The sequence below is a fragment of the Mixophyes fleayi genome, chromosome 3 (assembly GCF_038048845.1).
Source record: "Mixophyes fleayi isolate aMixFle1 chromosome 3, aMixFle1.hap1, whole genome shotgun sequence".
Taxonomy (NCBI): Eukaryota; Metazoa; Chordata; class Amphibia; order Anura; family Limnodynastidae; genus Mixophyes; species Mixophyes fleayi.
In genome coordinates, this window is record NC_134404.1 from 230,493,844 (window position 1) to 230,505,900 (window position 12,057).

General features: G+C 39.2%; 1 protein-coding gene across 1 annotated transcript in view; it reads left to right on the forward strand.

Moving 5' to 3' along the window:
- Window positions 1-12,057, forward strand: part of SLC22A3 (solute carrier family 22 member 3) — a 201,946-nt gene that overhangs the window by 153,503 nt on the left and 36,386 nt on the right. Inside the window, exon 9 of the mRNA XM_075203271.1 lies at window positions 1,008-1,120. Within this exon, the coding sequence (XP_075059372.1) occupies window positions 1,008-1,120 (113 nt within the window). The remainder of the gene's footprint in view (window positions 1-1,007; window positions 1,121-12,057) is intronic.

Here is a 12,057-nt window from a genome sequence, read left to right on the forward strand (position 1 = left end):
TGAACTGTTTTCTAATTTTTTCTAATTTCCTTTTATCTGTATTGAGATACAGATGTTAAAGTACCACATAATGCATTTACACCCAGTAATGTTGATTATGGATACAATTGTAGATTTATGTCATATAGAATGTTATTTTTAAAGAAAACAATGTGCTACAGTTCAAACTTGCAGACTTGGATAATGTTTAGAATCTCTATTATTTTGAGGACTCATGTGTTTAAACATTACAATTAAGAATAGCACACTGAGGGTTTATAATTGTAACACCTTAATGATTGGTTTTGGTTTTTGTTGTGTTACAAATAATAATAATAATAGTAATAATAATAATAATAACATACCTTCCAGCATCCTTAGCTGTTGTCCAAGCTTCAGTTCACTTGATAACATTGACCTGAAATTTTTCATAAATTATTGTTAGTTACTCCAGGATGTCAAAAAGATGTCAAGCATGCTAAGCTGTAAAGGAGAAATCCGTCTTCAGATAGCTTTATTCTCCAGACAGATTTATTGTAGTTGCCCTGAGATAAAACAGATCTGATGTGTATAAAGCAATTATTTTCAGTGCACTGATCTGAGATGACCTGTTCTCACATTCAAGGACAATGAACACTGAGAAATCTGATAATCAAGACAGCTGAGAAGGTCAATCACAAAATAGAGCAATAAAGGTAGTGGTGAATTGGTGACTTGCTGCAGTTTCATAGGACTTATTAGCTAAAGGTAAAAGAAATTTGCAACTGAGTAGAGTTTCCCTTTCAGAAATTTAGTGTGATAAGGAAAAAGTGTTTCTTACTCTGTTATGTTTGTCCCTGCACAAGTGTCTGAGAGTTAGTTAGATATGGTATACATACTAGAGTTTTGCATATAAATTTCATGTGATTCGATGTTATTTAATTGTTTCAATATCAATTGTCCTGATATCGAAAATATAAGTGTTTGATCTTACTTAATGTTATTAAATAGTTTAATTGAATTGATTCAGTCTCTTTTACACCCTGCAGAAACTTTGGTGTGTCCTTATGTTCCGGCATGTGTGATTTGGGTGGAATTATAGCCCCATTTCTACTTTTCCGATTGGCAGAATTATGGGTGGAACTGCCTCTTATCATATTTGGTAAGATTCTGTACGCCTGTGAAATCCTTTACTATTTGTATGTTGATTGATAGTTTACAAATTATATAATAATGCATAATATTTCAAATCAACCACAAGTGATAGAAACAAAAAGAATTCCAAATTTATAGAGTGGTAAGCTCCATTGAAATTGTTGGGGGAATGGAGTTTCTTAAAAAAAGAAAAAATAACAGGAAGGTATAAAAAATTATATACACCAAGGCTACATTTAATACATAGTAGAAACATGCCCAGGGCAACACTGTTCAGATGGCAGAATGAAATGATTAGATGGTAAACCATTCATGGGGGTATCTCTGGCTTTCAAGAAATATCTGAGAGTGTTTGGATATGCAGATGTTGTTACAATTATAGTGGCTGTGCGGATGATGTTACAGATGCACATGCTTAGAAAGAGCTAGGCTACATTGGTTCCACCCTACTCAGAGGCCTCTGGTTGCCATTTTAAAAGAGAAGTCATTGGGATAATCCCCTAGACAAGCTACTCTCTGTCCCAACATCAAGGTGAAGTGCAATCTCCATACACTACAATTTTTTTATGCAATCAGTTTGAAAATGAAAAGCAAATCCGGGCTTCTGGCAGTAGAGAGAATGATTTCCAATACAGCCAGGATTCTCCCGCAACTACTTATTTGGAGGGATCCATAAAAATATACTGCAGGACTTATTTGTCATCCTTCCACTATTATCATATAGGTCTGACAACCATTCTTGCCTGACAGTGGATCTGTCACATTACATTTGGGAGTATGCACCGATTAAATTATTCTGGACCCCAGTCATTTATAATCACTTTGTTATCTGTTTTCCCTTAACCCCAGAATGCTTGATATTCGGGATCTTGCCCAGAGACTTTAAAATCTCAAAAGGATGTAAAAACTGTTGCCATGGAAAAGAAATGAGTGTTCTCCAGATGTGGGTCCAGAGCAGATCCCTACCCCTTTCACTATTCACAGAGAAGCTGAGTAAATTGGATAAAGGGTTTGTTACAAAAAGAGACTTGTGTACAAAAGTTATTTAATACTTGGAAAGCTTTATTGACATTATCTCTGAGTCAGTGAAACCACAGCTCTGGAAATGCTTCCTTAACACAACATGGTACGAAACCTGTGTGTGTTTCTATGATCTACCAATATCAATGGCAATGGGGGGTAAAAGTACAAATATTAATCTTGAACATTGAGGTATGAATCTTTATGTATCATATCACTATGTATAGATGGCTGTCAACCTTGATGGCCAGTGTGTTAAAAGATGTAATCACTGATATTCAAATGTTAGTTAAACTAAGATTTCAACGTTTGCTCAACTGAGTATTTTGTATTATAAGTTATATGTATTCATCATTGGATGCTTCAATAAAAAATATTTTTTTTTAAATTGAAGAAGACAAAGTTTTTCTCTTCTGGATGATTTCATAAAACATAAAAAAAATAGGAAAGAAAAAAAATAAATAAAATAAGTAAACATAAAAAAATAAGGAAAGAAATAAAATAAAATGTTACCACAGTGATTATGCCAGGGAAAATGATGAGAAAAAGGTTGGAGATGGTTGTTACAATACAGGTCTCAGAAGCAAGGTGATATACACCGATCAGCCACAACATTAAAATCACTAACAAGTGAAGTGAATAGGCAGCAAGTGAACAGTCATTTCTTGAAGTTGTTGTGTTGCAACCATGAAAAATAGTCAAGTATAAGGATCTGAGCAACTTTGACAAGGGCCAAGTTGTGATTGGTAGGTGATTAGATCAGAGCATCTCCAAAACGGCAAGTTTTGTGGGGTGTTCCCGGTATACACATGGTTCGCTCCTACCAAAAGTGGTCCAAGGAAGGACAACCGGTGAACCGACAACAGAGTCATGGGCTCCCAAGGCTCATTGAAGTGCATGGGGAGTGAAGGCTACCAAATGTGGACCAGTCAAACACAAGAGCTACTATAGCACACATTGCTGAAAAAGTTACTGCTGACTATAAAAGAAAGGTGTCAGAGCACACAGTGCATCTCAGCTTGTGTAACCGCAGACCCGTCAGAATTTCTATGCTGACCCCTGTCTACTGCCAAAAGTGCCTAAAATGGGCATGTGTATACCAGAACTAGACCATGCAGCAATAGAAGAAGGTTGCCTGGTCTGATGAATCACGTCTTCTTTTACATAATGTGGACATCCGGGTGCGTGTGCACCATTTCTTTGGGACAGAAATGACAGCAGGACGCACCATGGGAAAAAGTCAATTGTCAGATGCAGTGTGATGCCCTGGGCAATGTTCTGCTGGGAAACTTTGGCATTCATGTGGATGTTACTTTCACATATACCACCTACCTAACCATTGTTGCAGACAATTTCCCCCCTTCATGGTAACAGTATTACCTGATGGCAGTGACCTCTTTCAGCAGGATAATGCACGCTGTCCAGGGCCATCTTTTCCATTGGGCACGATGGGCAGCTGCCCGGGGGCCCCACAGGCAAGGGGGCCCCATAGGCATGGCTCTTAATGATAATAAATAATCCTGCAAAAGAAAATAACCTGCAAAAAAACCTACAAGGGTGTTAGGAACTCCCAAGTCAGTACAGTGAAACTCGGGAACTACTCAGAAGGCCAGGTGTTCGCTGGAGCCCCTAGTGGTGGGGACAGACTGGGCTGCGGGCCGACCGAGGGTCGAGTAGCGTATACTGACTTAAAGGAGTTTCCCAGAAGTGGACTGTAGTATAAGAGAAATCCAAGGTCCAAAGGTCACAGGCACAGAAGCAATATCCAAGGGCAAGCGAAGGGTCAAACTTACAGGCAGAGAAGCAAAATCCGAATTCCAGGCAAAGGTCAAGGTCAGAAGAGAAGGGTCAAAGGTCCAATAACAAGCAGGGGTCAAACACGGGTGGTCAAATCTAAGGTAGCAGGAACCTAAATGGATAGTACAAGCAGGCAGCAGTACTGAGGACAGAACGCTATAACCGGCAGTGAGGCTCAGTCCTCACTGCCTTAAATAGTACAGATGGCCAATCAGGACACAGTCCAGAATATGTCCTCAGCTGCAGTATGATAGATATGCAGAGCCTGCAGCCAATGGAATAGGCAGATTGCCAGCAGTAAACTAATCTGTAATCAGCCTTGATTAGCTGATCCTACACAGCCTTGCATAGCTGGCCCTACCTAATCTTGTGCGCACGCGCCCGACTGTTTGACAGCTGGCCGGGCGCGGCGTCAGGAAGACCAAAGCGTCCTGGTTGTTGCCCAGGCAACCGGGACACAAAAACCGGAAGTGACGCCCTGGTTGCCGAAGCAACGGCGGGGCGTCACTAGGAACAGTAAGAGAGTCGCGGCGGTGCCCGGAGCCGCCGCGACCACTAACAAAGGGTCACTGAGCAAGTGCATCTATCTATCTCTATATATCTATATCTGTATCTGTATACATCTATATCTAGGGGCCCCGGTGCACTGCTTTGCCCGGGGGCCCATAATGTTGTTAAGATGGCCCTGACGCTGTCACACGGCAAAAATTATTCAGGAATGATTTGAGGAACATGACAAAGAGTTCAAGGTGTTGATTCAGCCTCCAAATTCTCCAGTTCTCAATCCGACCATCTTTGGGATATGCTGAAAACACAAGTCCAAGCCATGGAGGCCACCTTGCTAGTTACAGAATCTAAAAGATCTGCTGATAACGCCTTGGTGCCAGATACCACTGGACCCCTACAGAGGTCTTGTGGAGTGCATGCCTGATGGGTCAAAGTTTTGGCAACATTATGGGGACCTACAAATATTAAGCAGGTGGTTTTAATGTTGTGGCTTATTGGTATCGGTGGGTGTGTGTGTGTGTATGTATATATTGTTATTCATCAACCTCATCATCACCATTCAGTCCCTGCCCCATTGCGGCTTACAGTCTAAATTCCCTTACACACACACACACACACAGACTAGGGTCAATTTGTTAGCAGCCAATTAACCAGTATGTTTTTGGAGTGTAGGAGGAAACGGAGCACCCGAAGGAAATCCACGCAATTCCAGGGAGAACATACAAAATCCTCACACATAAGGCCATGGTCAGGAATTGAACTCATGGCCCCAGTGCTGTAAGGCAGAAGTGCTAGCCACTTAGCCACATTGCTTTTAGACAGGATAAGGGAGGAGAAATCATTGCCTCTCTCACATGTGGCTGTTTAGCATGTGTTCCTTTTACCATAATTTTTCAACTCAAACTCATATTTTCTGGCATGCACAATACTTGATGGATTACTTCTAGTAAAGAGAAAAGCACAGAGGGATTTGTTAGTATCTGATTTTTCCAAGTTGACCCCTGTCTACTATACCAAAATAGAAAAATAATTAAATCCAACGAACTCCTGGAATGAAACGTTTTATAGAAACAACTTGGTCTGTAGGCAAAAATGTAGTAAAAATGTGGTTAAATCAACATCTATTAAAATAATAACTCTGCTAGTTGCCACATCTAGCATATCTATACCTACTTTCCCTACAATCCACATCCGTAATATAGATTTGCTGCAGCACATCATGGCTGGACTTCTGTGAGGTAATGGAAAGAGAACATGGTGTACACAGAATATAACTGATGACAATATAATTTTTTGATATACACACACTCACCTGTTTATATTTGTATGTCATACACCAGATCAATTTGGTATCGTCTGTGCAATTTAACCTTGTTGTCTTATGAAAGCTCCAACAACGGAATTTGGCCTTAAGTGTTCTTCTCAGAATTCCCTGTATCATTTTTGTTTAGCCCTTAATTTCTCTATAATTGTTGTTGCACCCAGAATTTCCCTAACATTTTTTTCCAATGTCAACATCTCTTATTAAAGCCCATCCGCACAACACAGCAGAATAAATTGACTTACTCTATTATTGACTACAAATTCAATGGAAAGCAGAATTTGCAAATTGAATGGTTAACTTTAAGATGATAGCATTTGAAATTTGAACCTCTGGAAAATGGCCTGATTGTGTAATAATTTAATTGTGTGAATTTCTACTGCAATTCGCTCATCTCTTATTTTTATCTATTCTCTGATGTTAGCACATTGACACAAGGCTGCTAATGCTGACATTCTTTATAAGATTGCTTCTAGTCTTTTTGATACTTCAAATACTTTTATGTGTAACTGTATAGAAAAGGATGTGTTCTCCCAAGTAAACAATGGAATTTGGGGTACAATTTATCATTAGTCTCCCAAATGCGGCAATACAAAATCCCTTATCGCCAACATTTATCTAAAATATCACCAATGCAACTTAGAGATTCTCAGCAGCCTCAGAGATAATGAGCTGGAGTGGTAAGCATTAATCAACGACTTTAAATGCTGGCGTTATTAAGAATTTAAAGAAGCATTGCTTCATTGACTGCAACTTGTTGCTTGTATCATTTGTTGTTTGTTATGGAGTGGGAGGAAATACAAGATTTGTAACATAAAATTATGTAAAAACTAACAAAAAATCATAGATAATAATAAGGATACTGGGAAGGAAGAGCATAGAGATGGTAGTCAGAGGGCAAAAATATCATGGTTATTGGAAAGAGAATAAGTAGCAATTTGAGGGGTTGATATAGAGCGCAATTTATGAAAATGAAATATGGCCACACACAGAAGAATATTCGCCAGTTGGACAAATATAATAGCCTTGTCCCCCAAACAAACTCAATTCCCAATAATATTCAGATCTCAATTGATTGGCAAATAATAACATTTGCTTAATTTGAATCATTGCAATAGATCTCAAAAATAGATATGAGCATAATGACACCTCACCATCGCCTTTATATTTATGAAGAACGTACTAAGGTTATCAAAACTGCTCATTATGTTTTGCACATGTAATTCTCTGCAATAGCAATAATTGTGCTTTAGATAAATATTTTATATGTACAGGTACATACAACATACTGTAAACACTTTCTAAATATTTAACCTATGTCCAATACAAGGGATAATTTCTGAATGAGTTGAAACTGGGTTTCTTCATAAAATATTACCTGTAAAATGACTTTCAGTGGTCATTTCAGCATTGTGGTAAATCATTGCCAGGTTGTGAACCCTACATGATCCCCATGAGTATCACACCTGCTACAATACATTCATATTTTTTGGGTGAAACTAAGGTATCTTCAGCTACCCTTTACTGTCCACTGCAATCTCAGTTGTAGCAAGCAAAAGAAAACAAGATCCCTTCAAAAAGTTTCTCTCAAAGTAAAATTACACTGGAAAAAGTCGCATACTTCTGAAGACTTTCTTTACCTGCTATCTACCACTCCTATTGAAATGCTCTGGACATTGCCAAACAAACATACTTCCAATCTGAATTCAGGCTTCTAATCCCAAACTCATTTTCAACACATTAAAATCTCTTATCAACCCTCCCTTACCAACTCCTCTGACTTAGGCTAGATACACACTGACAAATAATTCTAAAGCTGGGTACACACTACAGGGTTTTTGTCCAATAATCGGCTCAACCAGCCGACATATGACTGCTCGTTCGAAAGTCAGGTCAATGTGTGTAGTGACACGATGGTCGAAAGTCTGCCCAAATGGACGATTGTCGCCTCATTTGGTTGGTCGTACCGTTCAATATTTTCGTTCCAATCTCCTTTCCGTTGTGTAGTGTGTATAAACTTCCGACCGATCCTCGACAATCCTCCGATACTACATCGACCTTTGGGCCGTGTGTATGTAAATTTGTGATGCCTGTACCAGTCCCACATGGTGCAGTATCTGCACATCACTGATTTGTGTTTTCTATAGATGTGTATTGCACTTGTCTGGCTGCAGACCATTACACTTGTATAAAGCACGTGTGTTATTACCCTTTGCAACTCTGTTGGGAATCTATTCATATTTACCTTTTATAAACTTATACCTTTATAAACTATTATAGTTATAAAGTCATATTAACCTTTATTAACTAATATTTGTAAAATACCCAGAATAAACCACACAGTGTTCATGCAACAGTTTTATTGCAGGAAAAAAAGTACACATTTTTTTATTGCAGAATATGACAAGTGAAAATAATAGTATTACACTTTAAAAGTACTACTGGTTTGTGGCACAACAGTGCCAAACAGCATACACATTTCAACAAAATTTTTCTCAAGGTTTTTAATTTTTTTCTTGATGTCGCTTGGGTTTCTATTCCCTTTTATTTCTTTACCTACGAAACAAGGAAATAATTATTTTTTTACCATTAAACTTCTATATCTGTAATTTATATCCAACGCCAGAAATACTCTCATTTGCTCACCTTGCACACTGCTCGAGATCAGTCTATGTTTTGGTCCCTGTGGCGCAATCACAATATTAGCGGGCTTAACCTCCATATATTCTGGAAAACCGGCGCCATTTTGGTTATTATAACGGTACAGGTATGTGACCAAAGCATTTAGTTGTCTATACTTGTTCACTGAAATACATTCTTGTCTAACTTCTTTCATGTCTTGGGATTCAACATCAATTTTTTCTTGTTTGCTAACAGGTGTTACATTAGCGGTATCAGTGGTATCTAAACAGGCCTTCTCACCGTTAATTCTTCGTTCTGACAAAAAAAAATCTATGCTGCAAATTAGGCGTTTACATTGCTTAGTGTGAAACTAGAATGAAATAAAGTCCCTCAAACAGGTACACTACACGTGCTACTCACCTTTTTTAATGTCGTAGTACTGGTCCAGCTCATTGGATTTGCTCTTTGCTCTTCTTGAGTATCTCCATCCCCCACCTTAACTTTTTAAATTTTTTGGCCCTTCCAGCACCATCTCTGACTCCGTCTCCATAGCTGCAACCCCCACTGACACCTTCTCCTCCACCGCAATCCCCACTAACACCTTCTCCTCACTCGCCATCTTCTCACGCTCCTCTGCGCCAGACAGGCTCCTGTCATTTTATACTCAGACATGGGCGTTCGTTTCTGCTGTGGACCAATCCACGATGATGCCTGCAGAGAATGGAGCATGCCATTACATACGAAGGGATTTTATTATTCGGGAATAATTATTGCATTGCACTTTACCAGTTAAATGTTTTTTCTAGATTTTATGTATGGTAATAAACTTCTATTTTATAGGAATGAATGAAGAAACAGTGTTGCCTTGTCTTTTTATGTGGCTTTTGGTGTTAACAATAGTGAAAGCTCTGCCCCTTTATGCTACTGTCTTTGGTATATCGTTACATGACCCGCAAATGATGCTTCAGTGTGTACGAAATTAAAATTATTGCTCATGACAACATGGCTGTAAAAAGTCGCTAACCTTACAGCCGTTCTTCCTTTTATCGTCTAAAACAAGGCTAGTGTGTATGCAGTCCCTGGACCGAGTGATCGGACCATCGATCGCATGTAAAATCGATTGGCATAAAAAATTGGTGGAAAATTCTGTAGTGTGTACCCAGCTTAACAATGTGACAGTTTTACCAATTTTACCAACAACAGGAAAAAAAAGCCCCTATCATCATGCTGATTTCTGTGTACACACTATAATTATTTACTTATTTAGATCTGTGCTCTTCATCTGTCATAACCATCGGCTAAAAATATCTGTCTGTCATTGTTTCACATAAATACATAAAAGGACAAGCCTGTCTGTTTCACACACATACTTGACCCCGTAATGGAGAACAGGGGAACATGTTCATATTGTTTGAATAATTAAAGTACGTTCCACAACAAATAATAAAATAGCTTTCTGTGTTATCTGTTACAAGTAGAACCTAGAGGTTACAGGTCCACAAACTCCGACTTGCATTAGCCCCAGAGAGCTGCCTGCGCTGCTTGGAGAGAACTATTTTCTATCTCCACTAATAGTACAGCTTGAATGCAAACTGTGTTCAGCTCTCTGAGTATCTCATACATGTGTCAGGATCCCTAGCTGAAACATGAATACAGCAGCACCAAGAGCGCATACACTTGAGACATGCACTCACACTTTCTGTGTACTGCAATGTCCCCAGTATCTCTCTGTTAATCTCCTGCTGTCAAGCACTTTGATGTCATGTGCTCTCAGGGGTGGAGCAGGCTCAGCACCAGTTCTGGGATACACAGAGCTTACCCTCCATTAAGGAATGGTGGAATAAGCTGAGGTGGGGTTTCACACTATCCCTGAGCAGACCCAGCGCTCACACAGAGCCCCCTGCAGCTGGTAAATGCTTTCCTGAAGTCCGGGCTCCGGGGAAATTTCTGCAATTTTCCACGCTGCAGGCTGGTCCTGTCATCCAGCGTTACACTGTGTACCCGTCCTCCCAGCTCAGAGTGGGCATAATGTCTCCAAAAAACAATGTTTACATGTCCCCACCCACCCCCGTGTACATGTCAAAAATTGCGCTCCACTTAACCTGGGGTTTATGTGACACCCCCTGTACAGTGGACATGCAGCTTTGTTTCGAGAAGGTGGGTGGCTCTGAAAAGAGCGTTTGTGGTGTAGAAGTCTGGGGAAATGTGGCTCCTGGTTACTTCATGGAAGCAGCTTTCTTAAGTTTAGCTGCAGCAGAGAAGGACAAGGGGCAGCTCGTGGAACTGTATGCAGAGTAATCCTCTGAACAGAGTGACAGGGAGCTGTGAAAGCTGAGCCACTGCAAAGACAGAACAGACAGTTGTGAGATCAATGCTTACATACTGCAGGATCATAAGGTGATTGGAATGAGATTATTAAACATGCCAACCAACCAAATGAAATGATGATCAGTACTTTGGCGCGACTATCATTCATCATATAAACATAGACACTAAAGCTATATCTGGCCGAACAGTCAATTATCTGGTGATTGGCTGAAAAACTTCCAACGTGTACCTAGCCTAACCGTCAATGTGCAAGATACTTCAAGGACAAGATTGATGAGATTTGGCATGAAATAGTGCCATATTCCCTGGCCAACAGCCTGCCAAATTCCTTTCCTGTGTCCTGACACCTTATATTAACTTGATCCCACAAATGAAAATGATTCTTATTCAGGCAGGTAATAATTACTCCAATTTTTTTTTAAAAAAAGTATTCTGACCCAAAAACGCTCTCTCAGATGACTGTCTCATCTAACAACTACCATGCCCCTCCAAGCCTCTTGAGAGGTCTTCCTAGACTCACATCACACACTTTCAGTCCTCACACAATCTAGTTTACCCTCTTTAAGCAAGCTTTCATCCCAACACTCCACAAAGACTGTTAAGAAGGTCAGTGATTTGATTACTGCTAAATCATTAATAAGGATATTACTCACTTCTAATTCTCCTGGACCTCTGTGTTGCATTTAACACTATTGACTACTCACTTCTCATAAAAATACTACTTCTCTTAGGTCCTGGTTCTCATCCTACTGATTAAATTGTTCTTTGTGTTTGTTTCTCTGGATCCACCTTGTCTATCATTTGTACCACAAGGCTCAGTGCTTAGCACTCTGCTCTTTTCTATCTATACCACTTATATTGGAAATCCTTTGGATTTTAGTATCATGTATACAGTGGTGCTAGAAAGTTTCTGAACTCTTTAGAATTTTCTGAATTTCTGCATAAAAATTAACTTAAATGTGTCCAGATCTTCATATAAGTCATATAAATAGCTAAAGAGAACATTATAAATCAAATAACCCACAAAATGTTTTAATGGTTTTTTTATTGATCAAAATTCTCCAACATTAACTTTCTTTTCAAGAAAAAAGTCTGTGACCTATGCTTTCAGAAACTAGTGTGACCCTCATGAGCAGCAATAACTTCAATCAAATGATTATGTAGATCATATATGATTGATATTTCTGACTCTGTTCCCTTAGTTGAACTGATAACCCTAGAGGTTTATTGTGCTCTCTATATCAATTTTTATGACTAAGATAAAAATTGAGTTCACAAACTTAGCACGACTGTATGCAGATATACACAAATGTATCTTTCTATCCTGGTCTCTCACCATTTTTGTTGGC